Genomic DNA, 18,114 nt, shown 5'->3' with positions numbered 1-18,114 from the left:
ATTGGTCGACTCTAATTGGCTGCATTCCTAGCGACTTGGCAATGGCTCAAAATGACGTTCCGCCGACCTGTCGCTGTTTTCTCCTCACCCCAACGTCTCCATCATCATCAACCCTCAAAAACCAAAAAAATCATGGCTTCACCATCTGCCATCCAGGGCTCTGCTCCCTGGCGAGCCTGCGGACAATGTATCCGTCGTCAATACCTCCGCTCCGGTCCAGCGCGCTCCCAGAACCGTTTCCTCTCGACGACCAACCCGCTCCGCTCCGCCGGAAATAATCCCCTACGATCTCCCACTACTTCGCGCGCACGGGCTCAGGATGCCGCAAAGTCCCGTCGGTCGATGATGATTTCGGTGGGTGGAATTGCTGCTTGCGCGGTGGCCATGTATGGTGTCATTGCGTTGGATCCGTTCGGACTTCCCAAGCCGGAAAAGGCGGAAGGGAAAGATGAGAAAGTGGAGGGCAGCAGCGGTGATAATAAGAACGGGGCTATGAAAATGGATGGTCCGGATGGGTTCCCCAGTAACGCATCTGTGATCCGTATACAAGGACAGGATGGAGTTGAGGAGGTCGCTACTGGCACGAGCTCGGTGCCTTATTTCCCCAGTACAATGAAGCTGCCCAAGTCGATTGATAGTGCCTCGATAAAACCCAATGAGGAATTGGGCCCGGCAGAGGAAGAGGAGGAATACCAGCTTCTGGGTCTGGGTATTCGCACTGTTTCCTTCCTCCGAATCCAGGTCTACGTTGTTGGCTTGTACGTGGCCAAATCCGATATCACCGAATTGCAGCGGCGGCTGGTCCGCACGGCTGTGAACCCCCCAGGAGAGGGACAGGCTATTACCGGTACTCCTGGAGCTGGCTCCGCGACTTCTCTTGTCTCCGGAGAGCGACAGCAGCTGAAGGAGCTTCTCCTTGATGCGGACAAGGGTGATGCCGCATGGGATGCGATTTTGAAGCAGGAAGGCCTCCGGACCGCATTCCGCATCGTCCCCACACGCAATACGGACTTCTTGCACTTGCGCGACGGCTGGGTTCGTGGTATCACAGGCCGCGCTCAAAAGGCCAACGCCAAGGTCAAGGAGTCCGGATCTACGACGCCCGGCGAGTTCGGGGACGACTCGTTCGGACCCGCACTAAGTGAATTCAAGGCTCTGTTTGGTGGGGGTCAGCGCAAGAATGTGCCCAAGGGCGAGACACTGCTCTTGGTGCGCAACGCGAATGGCGACATGGATGCCCTCTTCCACCCAGATCCCACCAAGCCCATGAGATGGCTGGGCCGTGTATCTGATGAGCGCATCAGCCGACTCGTCTGGTTGAACTACCTGGCCGGCAAGAACGTCTCCAGCGAGGGCGCGCGACAGAGCGTCGTGGATGGCATAATGGGAATCGTGGAACGCCCCGTCGGAACCGTCGTCCAAAAAGTGATCTAAACATGCCATACCTACCATACTATCGATCCATAATATGTACTATGTGTAATCTACCAGATCCAAAGACTCTACTCTTAGCACACGCGCATCGCATCATCTGTCTGTCTGTCTGTTCTGTCTGTCTGTTCTGTCCGTCTGTTCTGTCCGTCTGTTCTGTCCGTCTGTATGCTTGTATGTGTCTATGTATGTATTCTCTAGCACATAACAAACGCTTCACGTATATCGAATTATATCAAGCAAATCTAAAGCGCACCAGCCTCCTTCAACAAAGCAGGCAACTGAGCCTTCTTAGCCTGCAAGTCCGAGTTTCCACCAATGTGCTTTCCCTGAATGAAAACGTTGGGCACGGTACGCTGGTTCGAGATCTCGACGAGGGCGTTCTGGATAGCAGGTCCGTCATCTACTCAATTAGCATCAACACATTCATCATCATTATTATTCGGGAAGGGCAGTTGAACTAACCAATCTCGTTCAACTCGAGAACGGTGAACTTAGCACCGGCATCCTTCAAGGTCGACTTGGTAGCGGTGCAGTAGGGGCAGTAGGACTTGGAGAAGACGACTGTTTTTCATTCCATCATTAGCATTATCCTCATAATAAATAAGATGGAGGAAACGGTAAACTCACCAACGCCATTCTCGTTAATAAGAGTCTGAGCCTTGGTCTTAGCGGCAGACATGACGGCAGGCGATGGAGCGGCGAAAGAGCCGAAAAGACGGGTGAATATGGAAGCAATGGTGGGCAACTTGGGGGATGAGACCGCGGTGAGGGGATGGAGGGGTAGATATAGGGATGGATGGATGGGGGCGAGGAATGGATGATTATTGGAGAAATGGCGTGCGCTGAAGAATAATAATGACGGATGGTTTTTGGCCGATGATGTCAGGTGATGATTTGTCAGCTGGAGGCCTAGGTTGGTCGGTTATTACGGTACTGTATTACAGGGTGTTTTCTCCGATGTCTTGCATATTATAGAAGATAGAATTCATTTAAGTTGGGGTATAGAAGTTGAACTTATTGAGTTTTTATGGCTATCTGACCAGTCCAGCTCAATGCCAGACACGATATACTTATGTATATCAAATCAAAAATCCACTTGCTCCCGCTTCAGCTGAATGGTAGATCAAAAAAGACAAGAAATTGAAGCAAGTGTAGAGTATGTGAGAAAGACGACCGATAAGGCTGAAGAGGTTTATAAATAGCGAAGAAGGAAAGAGAAAGGACAGAAGAGAGCAATGGCCACGTATTCGAGGGATCGATCTGGGGTGAAAGAAATAAGAAAAGGGGGAAGGAAAGAATGCATCGTGAAGGTCGTTATGGAATGAACTCGCTATGCTCGTGCTGATTTCTGTCTTCCAACTGGATATGAACAGAACGAGACGATATGCCTGCACCAACCTCTTGTCTTCGTTGGAGCCTTCTTTTCTTCAAGCAGCGGGAAAGACACGGTAAAATCAAACCAGACGGCAAGGGAATCTCGCAAGGAACGACTGAACAACACGGCTGCAAGAAGTGGAGAAGGAGAGAAATGATATCAAGTCAATATAAGAGAATAAAAAAAATGACACGAAATTAAATGGGCTCTTTTTTTGGTCTTGGGGAAAGAAAACGAAAGCCAAGTTTGACTGTTGAGCAATGCTAAACACCGACCGACCCTGACACGCTGAATGAACAAATGGAGAACAGCAATTAAAGCAATAAATGGAATCAAAAGCATTGAGCTTAGAAGGTATCTTCGATAAGAATGTAAATCGGTGACTCGGAATGAAAAACGGAATCGAGATCGAGAGCAAAATCGAGTATAATTGAAAGCAGGCAGACAAAGGAATCCGCTCACATAACAATGCAGCATCCACACCCCTTCTCTTTCTTCGGGGGTTCTTGTGCAGTAACGACCGGTGGGCTCCATTTTGGAGTCAATCCAGCTGAAGGTGGCTCCTGCAACTTGGGCATAGGGCTGTATCCAGTGCCAGTGCTAGGTCGAGTGCCTGTTTCGGAGCTCTTGGGAGAGGTGAGCGGCCAGGTTGATGCCTCTGGCTCTTGGGGCGGAGGCTGGGGCTCCTCTTTCTCTACCTTTTCATTATTTTCCTCTTCGGGTTTGGGGGACTCTTCAGGCTTCTGAGTCTTTTCATCGGTAGGAGGTGCGTCGTCAGGACTGATGGCTAATGGAGCAAACTCGCGATCATATGTGGTGGGCGTTTTGCCCTCCTTGGCCCACATCTCCTGCTGCATCTTTCGTGCATGAGTGGGGAGCATTTGCTGATCCGGAGGAAGGCGCGGATCCGGCTTGTACATGGTCGCCAGCCACGGAGGATCACCCTCGGGGCGATTCACCGCGGTTGTTGGTCGAATCTCGCCGGATCTTGTGGTAGGGCGCTGTCCGTTAGTCCCAGATGTAGTCCGGGGCTTGGGAGTGACCTTTCTCGTGGTAGAAGCAGAAGCCTTGCGGTTGGCGGTTCCCTTAGCCGGGGTCTTCTTGGTCGCTGTGCTAGTCACGCCTCGACTGCCCGGTCTGCTTCCACCAGATTGAGTAGAGGTATCCGTGGAGTCCGCTGCAGCCGCTTCACTGGCTCGACGAGACTTGGAACCCGACATGCTGCGATAATCACGTCCATTTGTGGGCGCCGGGCTGCCTGTCGAAATGGGTATGCGAGAGGAGCTCTTTCGAAGAGCAGGGTTCTGGTAAATGCCCGAAGCACCATCATCGAGATCATTGGTGGCAGTTTCCTCAGGTCGACGAAGATCCCATTTCTTGCGTTCGCTGTCCGATTCGTAAATGCCATCCGCATCATAAGTACCCGGGGAATCGATATAGCCCCGCTGTTCTTCATGCAGGTCCGGCCACGGCTCCGTTTGCTCTGTCATCGGTGGCGTTGTCACGGGCGATCCACTCACACCACTATGGTACAGGTCATGATTCCGCCCTCGTTTGCTGTCCATGCGGCGGGACATAAATGCCGCCTGAATCTGATGCAGCTCCTCGCTCTCAATCCGGGCCAGCTTATCACGGTGGATCCAGTGCGCATCACCAGCCCCTTTTCCACTGTGATGAAGGCTCTCCCCAGATTCTCTCAGGTTCCCCGCGCTGCGGCTTGCCGTCTCTTGTCCATAAATATCCCGCAAACTACTCGTTTCGCTCCCTTTTCGATTGCGGCTCGTTTCGCGACGTCCACGGGCCGAGGTCAAGTAACCCGAATCCTGCATGTACACCTGTCTCGACATCGAGGAGCTTCGAGAGCCCTTGGAGTTGCGATCTCTGGACTTTCGGGCCGAGTCGTGAGACGACCGTGACTTGGAGCGACGATTGATACTCTACAGGAAATCCGCGGGTCAGTGGGAGGGGGACTTAGGGAGAGAGGAGTAATTCTTGCTTCCAAGAACAACTTACATCATGTCTAATCGGAACAGAATACTCCCAGTCGTGATGTCCATCGACGCTGCCAGGCGACGTCAAAATATCTGCGGAATACGCTGCAGTCGTTGCCCCCGCCATCCCAGCAGCAACGAATATAACTCAGAAGAATAAAACAAGGCCAGACCAGCTGGAACCCGAATCAACGACTCGATTATGTATGGTGGGGAATTTTTCTTTTTTTTGTTTTAGAGGACCCGGTCACAATAATTCGTCCTCAACTAGGCCATCCCAATGAACGCTCAGAGCCTATCCCTCGACAATCCAGAAGAAGAAAAGAAAAGGAAAGAAAAGAAATAAAAGTCCTACTCGACACGCCCAATGTGTGATGCGGAGTAGGGGGGGGTGGAAAGAAGCGCGACGGGAGAGAACGTGCGGGTAGAAAGGTCCGTAGGCGCAAAAGGGGGGAGGGAAAGAAACGAGCTTAACGGATCGCGGATAGAGGCCCGAAAAGAGCAAGTTGTAAATAATTAACCCGAGGGAACGGTGGAGTCAAGTGGTCAGGGTTAGGTTATTTTATTTCCAGAGACCGGGTTGGAAGACGAGGTTCGCTGCCAAATAGTAGCTGGTCCACGGGTGAGGATGGGAGCCGGGAGTTAGTACCGTGGGTGGGCAACGAATTCTAAACTAGAGGATATGGATAGACGGAATATTAAAAAGAAGGGATCAACAAAGATGGAGATGAAGAATTGAAGGGGAAAAAAAGAAAACAAATAGGGAAAAAAATGCAATGGTTGTAAAAATAAATTCAAAAAGAAAAAGAAAAGAAAAGAAAATAAGGTGTGCTGGGTATCGAGGCAGAGAGATCGGGGGAAGAAACCCGTTTGAGGGGGAGGCGAGGAAGAAGAAGAGGGGGGAAAGAGGAAAAAAGGAGTGGATGAACAAGAAGTGGCTGGACTGTGGCGGGCAGTTAGTTCCGTTTAGATTGCACAGATAGATAGATAAATAGAGTTAGATAAAAAGAAGAGGCAGAAGAAGAGAAGAGACGAGAGCACTAGTAGCAAGTCAAGATTGAAGCGAGGGAGAAAAAGAAGAACAGGAGGAGAGAGAGAGAGAGAAGAAGAAGAAAAGAGGAGGGAAAAGAAAGGTTGAGAGCGTAAGGGCGAGAGAGACAGCCTAGAAGCGTCGAACTTGTCGAACCACTGCGGGTCGCTGGAGACAGTCACGGAACTATTCACAATCACAGAAAAAAGAAAAGAAAGAGCACAAAAGGGTTGACTCGACTAAATAATATGAGATTGACTTGGTACAATTTACACAAGAAAGAAAAAAAAAAAAAAAAGACCAAGATCGACAGGAAGTGACGGGTTCGAGGGGATCGGCCAATCCTCCCAGTCCAGCGGTTGACCATGTGCTGGATACGAGGTGCAGCTGCGTAGAGCAGCGAGAGAGTGAGGCACTAGATGGAGATGGATAGATCAGATTCAGATTGAGCCAGGATGGTAGTATCCCGTTTTTAATTTCTGAGGCCGGATGATCCCATTCCTCGATTCCTACAGGGGTACTTACTACCTAGTGTTGTTAGTATTCTTAGTACTTCCATAGATAGCTGGGCTAACTAAAAGACCGTTCCCTTGATCACTAACGGTGGATCGACTGGAAATGACACTTGGGGCCTTGGGCGTTAGGATGGGCTGGTGGGCCGTGCGGATGAGGGCTACTATCTAAAGTACTACGACGAACAGAGTTACGCGTAGCTTCGCCATCGTGTTCGCCTCGTCAGGAGAAACATGTGCGCCTGTCATTGCTTTGTGATATCCAGCGACTGGTCCAAGTTACCTGTCATCTCGATCGTAACTGTAGGTACGTATGCTCCCTTATGAATCCCTCCCCATCTGCAAGTGATGTATGTCCGTGTTGATTGGCTGTGTGGGCTTAGAATACACCGAGAGTTTCCCCTGCTAAACCAATCCAGAGTCTATTCCTTAATAAATGATCATGAATCTCTTGCAACTGGACTCCCTCCATCAATATACAAAAAAAGAAAAATATATGCAATGAGTCTATTCCTTCACAGCTTGATCCAGCTGGTTGAGCATCGTCTGCGCCTCCTTGACTAGAGCCCGGCGGGCAGCCCGAGCATCTTCATTCCCGGTTACATCAATGCCGTCCGCTTTCAAAATCACCTGCGCCAGAATCGTCTCGCTCCATTTCTTGTGTTCAAAGTCCCGCGCCTTGGGTTCGGTGGGCGTGTTGGTGACGTATTTCTCCGCCCCGCCCTGCAGTTCACTCCGGAAATACGAATGAAGCGCATTGGCTTGATCGAGTGGTGAGTCGAACGCTTTCAGATTAGGCGCCGGCGGCGGCAGGGACGAGGAATTGCCGATAGGCTTCGGCGGTGGAGCGGGTGATGGGGCGGGGGAGGGTGCGGCGGAGGAGCTCTCGTCCTTTTTGTTTTTATTCTTCCGGTTCTTGTTCTTGTTCTTGTTCTTGCTTTTCTTGGCCGGCTTTTTAGCGCCCTCGGGGATGGAATCGCTCTTTTCCACATCGGAGCCTTCGCTGGGCGTCCGCTCCCCCGGCTGCACTTCCGACACCACACACAGCACCTCCGAGTGCTGCTTGAGTCCCTCCGATTTGCACGACCGCGCATCGTCGTTCAGCAGGTTCCCTTTATAAAGCAGCTTGATGCGGTTGGGATTGGACGTCTGCGTCGCTTCCGCAGCACGCTGTCTCAGATGGCCCACACTGAGGATTTCATCGTCAATGGCATACGCAGCAAAGTGCAGGGGATAGGTGGTTTTGCGGTGCTTGAGGAGCAGAATGTCTGGCTCCGCGTCTCCGCCTTCGTTGTATTGGTCGCCGTACGCTTTCGATGGCCGATTGTAGACATCATCGTCGGTGATGTAGCTGTAAGAGTTATCGCTGACATGCGGTGGGGCCGGGGCGTTGCGGCGCCAAAGGTTGGTGAAGGGACTGCGCCAGCTCATGGCGGCGAGAGCAAGCACACAGGCGATGACGGTTAGGATGAGAGCAGCTTTGTCGGCGATGAGGGGATGGTTCGAGTCCAACGGGTGGGTTGTAAGGGAGTGTAAGAGATTTGACGATTTGACCGACAGTAGTGTAGTGACAACGCGGTGGCGGAGGGTGTGCAATGAAACGGGGACGTTGCCAGCAACAGAATCCAGGTAAAAAGCGCACTTCTCGCCCAAGGAGGACTGCGCCAAGTGCGAAGGCAGCAAGGTCATGGATCGGGGGGCTCAAATGAGGGGCAGAGAGGAGAGCGACGATGGTGAAGGCATGGAAGTTAGCCTCTTTAGGAGGTCCGCAATAGGCAGACAAAGGCGGAGAGAGGTGATTTTTTTTGCCGGTCAACAGCCAGGGATGTTTCATCTCAACTCTCACTGGAGATCAATTGGCAATTAAAGTATTTGATCCAGTTGCTTTGACCATGGCTGAAAAATTATGTGATAATTGGTGCATTCTATATCCATATGCTTTGTGGAAGCACCTATTCTATGGCTGGCGGCTCATCTGGTCGTCAAATATATATTTCGGCCAATGCTTGGCGACACTTCAAATGACTGGCGACATTGAGGCTATTGTAAAGATAAATAATATGTGCATCAATTGGAAAAAAAAAAAATAATATATATATATATATATACGGGCGCGACATTATAATACATTTAATAACCTGATCCATCCTATCAAACGCCTTTACCATGCATAACATCCTGTAATCAGACATCAAAGTCTCACGTTGGCGGGTCGGCCTCCAAATAACCTAGAAAGACCGTCACCATTTTCATTGCTGTCGTTCGACATCCACCTGGGAAGCCGGAAAGGTTCGCCTTGGAGCCATTGCGGTGTGTTGGCGGTCTCAAAGGTATTTTTCACCCGGTGCGCAAAGGACTGGAAGAACCCTTCTTCTTCTTCCTCAAGCGGATCGGAAGAAGTCAAGCCGCTCCTGGCAGGTCGAGATACTCGAGGGCCTTCGATCAGAGGGTCGTGCGAGGAAGAGGTACGGATGTTGTTTTCCCGACTTAACCGCCTAGACGGGCCATCTCGGGAAGAAAGTGGTAGGGATCCTATGCCACTCAACTCTCGATCAATGAGCTCTCGGCCTTCTCTCCAGCCACCCATTCCATATCCGCTGGGGTTGTTTTCCAAATCATCGGCATCTTCCTCAGCAAGTCCAAAACTGCAGATGTTTTTGACTCGTCCGTAGAGGTTGAAGAGAGTGGCACACACGGGAATGAGAATGAAGGCGGGGAACATGTAGTCAAAACCTTTGATAAGGTACGTGAAATCAATGAACTGGCCAAGGAAGCGATAAAAGGTCGTCTCCCGTCGGACTTCTTTTGGCAAAAAGGTTAAGAAGTTATAGGCAAGAGGTACAGTAAGCCTAGCAACCAGCCCTGCGTACCAGCACGCGCTTTCGCCGTATGTATTGCGGCGCACCAAAGCACGATTGCCCCATACTTTGGCGTCATTCACTCCCACTAGGGCTGCAGAGCACATGTACAGCAACCAAGCAGACGCACTGACCTGTCCCGCGAAGCCTACAGGCTGGGGATCCTTCCGATTGGAAGTCACCATGAAACCCACGACGGACAAGCGGATTGGCAAGGACTTGACCAACTCGGTCCAGATGATGCAAAAGGAAGCGAACGAGAAAAGCGCACCCAGCATGAGTCTCACTTTGGGGATTATGTTGACATAAACATGATACCGCATGTAAGGGGTCAAAAACTTCATACGCGTGGAGAACGAACGTTGCGACAAGTTATTGAACTCAAGCTTCTTCGATGCACAAGAATTGATGATTGCCTGCACATCGGCAGCGGATATGACAAGGCGGTCCCACTCATCAACAAACCGAGCTTTTTGGTGTCGAGCGCGTTGGATACGCCGGGTCAAATCAGCCAGATAGCGTTCCGTGATAATCGCAGGAATCTTGTTGGACCCATCTGATGGGTCAATCACAGCCGATCGCAACTCAGGGGGACTGGAAGCCTCAGCCAATTCCTCGATCCAATCTTGAAAGTCCCGGGCGGTGCCAGTCTTGCGACGCTGCAGCTGCAAAACTTGCGATTCGAGGACTTCCAAGTCGCTGATTGCATCCATCAAACGGTCATGCACCTTGGGGGCGTGGGCATGAATTCTCCGGAGCCGTCCACTGTTGTTGGCGTTGCGGAAAAAAGTGCGAGGGATAGAGACGAGTCCATGACCCATCAGGTAAATGGCCAGAACCAAACCCCACACATAGGCAATAGCCATGATAAGCGCTTTGATCGAAGTGAACTCAAAGCCTTTTTGGATGGACACATAAATCAACCCCACAATGCCACAGCCTAAGACGATTAACTGATAGCGGGCGTTGGAGCGGATCGAGTACATAATGCGGGCTTTTGGTTCACGATATCCGGAATCGATGTATTCGCCAAGCAGCGGAAGGATGAGCCTGAGGATCGAAATTATGATTAGCAAGCGTAATTATTATTTGAGCCAACGAGTCGTGTCACCAACCAAGTTAGAACAAAGATCAGCCAATAAGCGATGCGCCATGACACAAGTACCAGACGCTCAGGAAGCCATATCGCCGTGGGCCCACCATCGTCACGCGAGCTGGATGACAAGTCAATGGGGACAAGAAGCACGACACTGGCGGGAAGAGCGAGGGCGAGAAAGACCGGAACTGAAAGATAGGCAGGAGTGGCGCGCAAAGTCAAGAAGCGTCGTAGAAGCAGTAGCGTCAGTACAGAAATGGCGAGAAGAGCGATGGAAAAGAAGACGCTGCCACCCACGGGGATGGGGGGTGTGGAGATCATGGTTGATGCCTGGGGGATAGTTAATCGAGGACCAAGAAAAAGCGATGGTATCAATTGATCATGACGAGCGGCGGAGAAATGAAGACGAAACGGCCGGTCAAAGAAACAAGAGAAGAAGAGAAAGAACGAAGCAGGCAAAAAAAGAAGGAAAGGAAATCGAACGCTGAGGTCGACGTCGGATGTGGTATAATAATGGATGAAACGTAGGGGAAGCAAAACCGCGACCGTCGACGATAAGGCATGGTGACGACAGCCCGTCTCACGTGACGGCACATGACTCGACCGTTGCTACCAAAAAAAGGAACAGGATGTGGAGAATTTCTGAGGCACCAAGGCACCCAGATCTACGATAGCTAGGTAGTAGAGCCTAGAGGTAGCTAACTAGGTATAATGTAGGTAGTACTATTCTACGACTGCAAGCCATCAAGGTAGTCCGTAAGGTGGTTTATAATAATTGACAATAAGTAACAAAAAGCAAACTTATTTTAATATTACTACGATTCTATTCTTATTATGATTTCCAACAATTATTGTACCATGTACTACATCTACTCTGTAAGACTGTAAGTATTCAAATAATAAATGGTGTCTTCATTTAATTTACCTTGGTCCCAACCAGGGCAAATCACCAATGGTGGTGCTCATAATGCGAAACCACCAGCCTTGGCCTGCCCGACCTTGCGTCTCTGTCGGCCACTCCCAAAGTCCCAAACTGCCCGCTTGGTCCCCATCCGCTGCCGTCGCCTGCCTTTAGCGTCCCCGACTAGCCTCGAACCAACACCCGCGCTAAACCAGGTTGGGCGACAGGCAGCGATCACCAGGTGCCAGTCAGCCTGTTTTTGTATGCGCTGTGTATTAAATGTCGGTATTGTATTGTATGTGCCTGTGGGCTAGGCCCAATAGGACCTAGTCCAAACCCACCCTTCCACCCATCCACCCTTCCACCTTAACCCACCCACCACCGCCAAACGGGATCTTCAGCATCTTCTTCTTCTTCTCTTCTTGCTTGCTGTTGCTGTTGCTTGCTTTGCTTGCAGTCTCTTCCTCTCCTCTCCTCCACCCCCATTCATCCCTCTCAATCCATCTCATTCTGCTCTCATTCTTCTCATTCTCCTTTGTTTCTCATCTTCTTAATCTTTAATTCTTTTTTTTTGCCCACTCTCTTTTCTCTCACTTGTGGTTCAACTCTCCTCGTCTTCCGGCTGACAGTCATCTTTCCACCGCCACCGGCTAGCTTTCTCCCCTGTTCTGTAACCACACCCTGACCGACCGTGTACTTTGAAAAAGCAACCCGAACCTCTTTTGGGATTCGGGGGTTAGCAACAGAATTCGAATACTCGCGATATTTCTCCCAACCCCATCGGATTCTTTTTTCTTCACTTCGCTTTATCCCTGTATCGTTCATTTTTTTTTTTTAAATTTTTTTATTTTCCCTCTTTCGATCGTGGTTCTACGGCCAACATCCCTGCCACGGATCCGACTTTTGTTCTGCGCAATACTCGTCCTTACCAAGCCACTTCTGGGCTTTCCCGCCAACGAACTTGCTGTCCACTGACGCTGGTGCCCGAACGAACGCCTTGTTTTACTCTGCTGTGTTGGTCTTGCGACTTGCGTGCTTCATCTCTCCTCCACTGTCCTGCTGTCTATTTTGTCCGATTTAAAAATACTGCGCGACTACATACAACGATCTTCAAAACGTTGCTCCGTGATCGAGTCCCACCCGCGATCGACCTATTTTTCATCCTTCCATCCTCACTTTTCTTCGCCCCTCCCCTCGTTTCCGACCGCATATTCTGGGACAGCTCTCGACCCCGTGTTTCGTGGATTTCGGGACTATAAAATTTTTCCTTGCTCTTGAGGGTTGACGTCCCCCCAGCGAATGCTGACGTCAAAGGAAGGCTTTCGCGGATTGCTCCCCGATCCCCATTGATGGGGCTGCTGACATGAATCCCGCAACCTTTTCCAATGTCGGCGGGGGCATGCCTGCCGGAGCCAAACCGCATGGCCAGATGCCAGTCCCCCAGAATAACGAGAGTGGACAGGTGATTATGAACCATGTTGCCCAAGCTCTGCAGTCGCAGGGCCCTTTCACAGGATGGAGAGGGGAAGTCCCCATCAAGGATCGAGCCTTGAAGGTTTATCAAATGTGGGTGATGCTATTTGTGTGTTCATTTCTTGCGAATGCTGACTAGCTTGTTCCAATTAGGATCACATCTCTTCGTTTAATCCAGCCCCGAATCGATCTACAGAATGCCGCCCAAGCTGCCCTGAGGTTCGAACAAAAAGCATTCAAGGACGCGAGAGAAAAAGTACGTGTTGTTGAGTCTGCATTGGCGTCAAGGATCCTAACGATACCCACCAGGTTGATTATGACAAGGAATGCAATGAGAAGCTCGTGCATATTCGAGATACCCGAGCTAGGCAAGCGGCAGTAATGCAAAATGGAATGATGCCACAAGGAGCAACTGCGGCTGCAATGGCTGGTGTAGCGCAGAATCAAGCCCAAAATCCATTTCCCCAGCAGCTGAACCGACCTGTACAACCTTCTCCGATTCCTGGTCAACAACAAATGCCGATGGGTATTAATAATCCTAACCAAGCTGCAATGCAACAACGCCAGCAGCAGCAGCAACAACATCAACATCAACAACAGCAACAGCAACAGCAACAGCAACAGCAACAGCAGCAGCAGCAGCAGCAACAACAACAGCATCAACAGCAGCAACAGCAGCATCAACAACAACAATCGCAGGCAATTCTCCAGCAACGCAACCAGCAAAGAACCGGGAATAACGTATCACTGCCTGATGATCTAAGCACGCTTTCGTCCCAAGAGTTTGACCACGTTTGTCGATTGGCTCATCAGATGCTTGAAAAGACTTCTCCGGGAGATATAGAAAAGATCAAGTTGAATTTGCAGAACATGACTCCTGAACAAAAACAATATCTAGTCAGGAAGAATATGGACCCGATGATCTACTTTTTTCGCACTCAAGCTCTGAATCATCTGAGGAGACATAAGCGGAATCGCATGGCACAGCATGGCGGAGTGGATCCTGGTGCTGTGATGGGCGATCAGATAATGACACCTCAACAGCGACAAATGTTCCAGAATATGATCAATCTCCAGCGCAATTCAGGGTTCCCCGTGAATGCCCAACAAGGAATGGAATCATTCATCGGTAATGTGGAAAATATTCAAGGGCAACAGGCGGATGGATTGCGCTCACAGGAAGCGGGCCAGCTTGTGGTACCTGCCAGCTCGTCTCAAATGAACCAGCAGCCGTTCGCAACACCACAGAACGCGTTCCAGCCTGGTCAAAACGGCCAGACGAATGTAAATGGAAGCGGCATCAGCCCTCAATTCCTTGCCCAGCAGCATTTGCAGAATCCACAAGCCGTTCCACAAGACAGAGCTCAACAGCCTAGCCAGTTCCAATCTCAGTCTCAAGCGCAGTCACAAGCACAAGCACGGGCACAAGCAGCCCAAAAAGCTCAAATGGCAATATCGTCCCAGGCTAGTCAAGTGAATCCTCCAATGCAGCAACAGCTCAGCCAGCAGACTCCTGCAATGCCAATGTTAAATCGCCCTATGGGATCTGGACAGCTGTCTCCGGCGCAGGCCGCCCAAGTCCGGCCTGCATCACGGCCTCCAGGTATGGGTCAGCATGCAGCTGGAGTTCAGGGTCTTGGAGGCCAGCCAACAATGCAAGCTCGACCTCAGATCCCCCCTGGACTGCCGCCGGCAGCCCAGGAACAGTTAGCTCGAATGACCCCAGAGCAGCTCAATGTTGTTTTAATGACCCAACAGCGCCGGGCTCTAATTAATAATCAAAACATGGCGAGGGCTAATGCCGCACAGCAATCAATGCCTATGCAACCAAATTTGTCGCAACCTGGCCAAGGTCAGCAAATGCCAAACGGGCAGATGGCCAATAACCAGAACATGCGAACTTCTCTTGGTCTTCAGCAGCAACAACTCACCGGCATGAGTGGGGCGCAGCCGCAGAATCAAATGCTTCCTGGGCAACAATTGTCCGTGCAGCAGAGGCAGCAGCAGCAACGCCAGCATGATCTGTACAAAATGCATCTTCTGCGTTATCAAGGTGAAATGACGCCTGACCAGCTCAAGGAGATGGACGGCTTCCCCTTTCCACCTTCGATATTGGGTAATAACCCGAACTCGCCCGTCCCTAAACATATCAAAACTTGGGGTCAGTTGAAGCAGTGGGCGAACTCAAACCCGCATATTCTGGGAGGGGTGGATTTGCCCAAATTATTGGCTCTTCAGAAGTACCATCTTGCCCAAATGCTGGCACAGGGCAAGGAGAACGCTCAGAATGGGCAGGCCGCTGGCATGTCGATGGGGTCTTTTCAAGGACCACAACAGCCGTTTATGAATCCACAGAACTTGCAAAATGGCCAGCAACAGCCTCCTATTAATATACCTGCCATGCGACCAATTACCGCGAACGATATTCAAATGGCTCGACAGCGTTTCGGTCCTCAAGTACAAAATTTTACAGATGAGCAGCTTAAGGAAGTGTTGCAGAGAAATAGGCAGAAGCATGTTATGGAGGCGCGAGCCCGGAGCATCCAGAGCCTTAATCAAGGCCAGCAGACCCAACAATCCCAGCCGCCTTCGGCCACCGCACCGCAGAGTACTCCCCAAGTTAAGCCTCAATCGCAGCCGCAACCACAATCACAGCCGCAACCACAACCGCAACAGCAACAGCAGCCGCCACCTAGTCAAGTACCTCAGACCGCAGTGACTCAAGGGGCAGCACCCGGCAAGGGTGCGAAAGGAGCTACTCCGAAACAGAACACAAAGAGAAAATCCAACAATGAGGAAATCGTTGAAGCACAGAGTAATCCTCAGCAAACGCCGCAAGTAGCAGCATCGCATGTTGCCCCGGGCTCTGCTCCCAGGCCACCAAACATGCCATTTACTCGTGAACAACTTGCTGCCTTGGCCACAATGACGCCACAACAGCGCGCGCAAGTCGAGGCTCAAATGCGGAGGCAGAATCAGCAGCGTGTCCCAATCAGTAAAGCCTCAGCAGAGGAGGCGTGGCGCAACTTGCCAGAAAAGATCAGGCAGTTGTACAACGAAATCGCGACCCATACGGCACCCGCGGAGCCTGTGCCTCTCACACCAGAGCAGAAAACCACCATGACCCAACAGCTCCGTGATTGTACCGACATGCTTGGTAGGATGGACACGTTGGTGCAGTGGTTCTCGAAGATCCCTGGCCAAGATAAGAATGTGAAGAGTCTTCTTGCAATGGTAAGTCACAAAAATTCGTGATCTAAATTAAATTATCAAATTATTCCTGATCTAACACATCGCAGCGAATTCAATTGATGAGGCAGTTCAAAGACGGGCCGGATTGGACGCTCAATGATCACATCACAATTGCCCCCGAGCAGCTGACAGGCACCATCAATTATATTAGGAGATTTTTCCAGGTCATGATCGCTCGCGTGAATCAGCAGCAGAACCAGCCTCCTGGCCAGCGACCCAGTGTTTCGTCACAAGCACAGCCGAATAACCAAAACATGCCTGCTCTCAATGCGACTAATCTACAACAGCTTCAGCTTCAGCAGCAAGAGGAAGCTAAACAGCGGGCCCGACGGGCTTCTAGCCAAGGTACTACTGGGACCACAGCAGTGCCGCCAGCACCATTTGGAGCGCCATCTCCCCAAGGGGTTCCTCATGCTTATGGTCCTGGAGGCATGCCTCCCGACAAGTTAAAGCTTCCACCACCGAAAAGACGGAAGCAGTCACACGCGGGTCCCACCCCCCCAAGCCAGACCCAGGCTCCGGGAACCCCAAGTTCCAAGCCCCAAACAACCAAGCAGTCAGCTGCCGACACGAAGCCCGCCCCTGCAATCTCGGCAGGCCCCTTTAAATGTAGTCTACTGGAGTGTCACTATCACTACCAAGGCTTTGCTACCCAATCAGCTCTAGACAAACACACCGACGAGAACCACAATGTTGAGGAGTCGATTGATAACCCTCTTGAGTTCGCCATCGAAGGTTTCCGAACTCTTGTTAAAGAGGAAAAGAATGAAGCTCAGGACTCCAAGAACGGTCTCGCAACTGTTCTCGAAATTCCTCAGGCACCTCACAAGACTGGGGCAGCTTCGTCTCCTGCTAAAAACGAAGTAAAGCACGAAGGAATGACACCGATGATCACCGGTGCAACTTCTATGGGACGCGTCCCCAGCCAAATCGGACCCAAATCCGCCTCGCCGGCATCAAATCTACAACTGACCCCTCGGCCATCATCGGGCAAGCCGCCTACCTCATCCTCCATGAAGCCTGTCATGAGCAAGGATGGTAGGAGATTAGCAGGAAAACCAGAGGACCAGGTACCGTCTTCTGCTGAGGCAACCAAGGACCCATGGGTGGACAGTGCCATCTCTCTGGAAGCAATTCACGATACGTTTGTGGACTTTAGGGATGATGGGCTCCACAGTCTAGGCTTCGATCCAGTCGACGAATTCCTCAATGCCGAGATGTTCACCAAGGCCCAGTCTCAGGACACTCCGGACTCGGTTGAGACGGGCATTGCTACTCAAACCCCCAAGGACAATGACCCTTCAAAGGATGAGGACCTTGACATTAAGATTGAAGGTGCTCCTGAGGATAATTGGGTTCCTATGGATTGGTTCCATCTTCCGAGCCGATTCGAAGACGGCCTTTTAATGAATGAATCCTGGGAGGATTTTGATTGGGAGACAATCGATAGGAAAGAAACCGACATGAATGTTGATGACAGTGGAATCGCCATCTATGCCATGTAACATGGTGCATATTTTGAATTATGATCTAGGCAAGCGAACGGCGTGTGGGTTGATTTTATTTTTGGCGTACATATGAATGATTATGCATATTAAATGAGGCCAGCGCGGGGAGGTTTTTGTTTTGGTTGTTATTTTCTTTTGATTACCTTTTCTCCTGATATCTTCGCTTTCTTTTCTTTCAACCTTTTACTCTCACTTGATTTAGCTGGATCAGCGGAGGCGTTAAAAGGAGCGGACAAAAGAAAGAAGAATCCCTCGACCTGACATGACAGCATCGAGCCTTTCCACAAGCAGGGCCGAGGCCTTCGTCGACTGGCTGGACTTCTTGTGTGATATTTTTCTTGCCATAATAATACCTTTTTCTGTATGATGGTCCTCCACCAAAGGATGATGCTATGCGTAATTTATGAACAAAATGTGACGGTATCACACGACCCGTGGTACAATACAGTTCGGTAACGTCAGTACCAGTGGACCCACCAGATCCAGCCAATCCCAGCGCTGATCGACAGCCAGATCAGCTGCTGATAAGGTCCTCCACAGCTCTCCGCCTTCCCTCGCCTTTGTCCGCTTCATCTCTCTCCCTCTTTCTCTCCCATCCTCCTTTATTCATTGGGATGGGTGTTTGATAAATCGCCAATATACCTTTAAATCTCACAATTACCTGGCTAGATCTACTCTGACCTG

General features: G+C 50.6%; 6 protein-coding genes across 6 annotated transcripts; 2 read left to right on the top strand and 4 right to left on the bottom strand.

Moving 5' to 3' along the window:
- Positions 1-132: 132 nt before the first annotated feature.
- ASPWEDRAFT_109295 (chalcone isomerase domain-containing protein) lies at positions 133-1,434 on the top strand (the record flags this gene model as incomplete). Its single annotated transcript, XM_040828072.1, has 1 exon — positions 133-1,434. One exon carries the CDS (start codon positions 133-135, stop codon positions 1,432-1,434), a length of 1,302 nt encoding a protein of 433 aa, XP_040690298.1.
- A 242-nt stretch (positions 1,435-1,676) lies between these two features.
- Positions 1,677-2,113, bottom strand: ASPWEDRAFT_108440 (glutaredoxin; the record flags this gene model as incomplete). Its single annotated transcript, XM_040827991.1, has 3 exons — positions 1,677-1,837; positions 1,897-1,995; positions 2,062-2,113. The coding sequence occupies 3 exons, from the start codon at positions 2,111-2,113 to the stop codon at positions 1,677-1,679; spliced, it is 312 nt and encodes a 103-aa protein (XP_040690297.1).
- A 1,154-nt stretch (positions 2,114-3,267) lies between these two features.
- On the bottom strand, positions 3,268-4,927 carry ASPWEDRAFT_170133 (uncharacterized protein; the record flags this gene model as incomplete). The annotated part of the gene is made up of 2 exons (XM_040830572.1): positions 3,268-4,746; positions 4,823-4,927. The coding sequence occupies 2 exons, from the start codon at positions 4,925-4,927 to the stop codon at positions 3,268-3,270; spliced, it is 1,584 nt and encodes a 527-aa protein (XP_040690296.1).
- A 1,922-nt stretch (positions 4,928-6,849) lies between these two features.
- On the bottom strand, positions 6,850-8,031 carry ASPWEDRAFT_107868 (uncharacterized protein; the record flags this gene model as incomplete). The annotated part of the gene is made up of 1 exon (XM_040827924.1): positions 6,850-8,031. The coding sequence occupies one exon, from the start codon at positions 8,029-8,031 to the stop codon at positions 6,850-6,852; it is 1,182 nt and encodes a 393-aa protein (XP_040690295.1).
- Positions 8,032-8,407: 376 nt separating this feature from the next.
- Positions 8,408-11,054, bottom strand: ASPWEDRAFT_130432 (LMBR1 domain-containing protein). The gene is made up of 2 exons (XM_040829267.1): positions 10,316-11,054; positions 8,408-10,250 (listed from the first exon to the last, which is right to left on the bottom strand). The coding sequence occupies exons 1-2, from the start codon at positions 10,615-10,617 to the stop codon at positions 8,534-8,536; spliced, it is 2,019 nt and encodes a 672-aa protein (XP_040690294.1). The 5' UTR covers positions 10,618-11,054; the 3' UTR covers positions 8,408-8,533.
- Positions 11,055-12,291: 1,237 nt separating this feature from the next.
- Positions 12,292-17,927, top strand: ASPWEDRAFT_414155 (uncharacterized protein). The gene is made up of 4 exons (XM_040835554.1): positions 12,292-12,763; positions 12,824-12,926; positions 12,980-15,904; positions 15,970-17,927. Exons 1-4 carry the CDS (start codon positions 12,561-12,563, stop codon positions 17,425-17,427), a joined length of 4,689 nt encoding a protein of 1,562 aa, XP_040690293.1. The 5' UTR covers positions 12,292-12,560; the 3' UTR covers positions 17,428-17,927.
- Positions 17,928-18,114: the final 187 nt, after the last annotated feature.

The sequence above is a fragment of the Aspergillus wentii genome, assembly GCF_001890725.1.
Source record: "Aspergillus wentii DTO 134E9 unplaced genomic scaffold ASPWEscaffold_3, whole genome shotgun sequence".
Taxonomy (NCBI): Eukaryota; Fungi; Ascomycota; class Eurotiomycetes; order Eurotiales; family Aspergillaceae; genus Aspergillus; species Aspergillus wentii.
The sequence above is the reverse complement of the archived record's forward strand: the minus strand, read 5'-3'. Positions and strand labels throughout refer to the sequence as shown.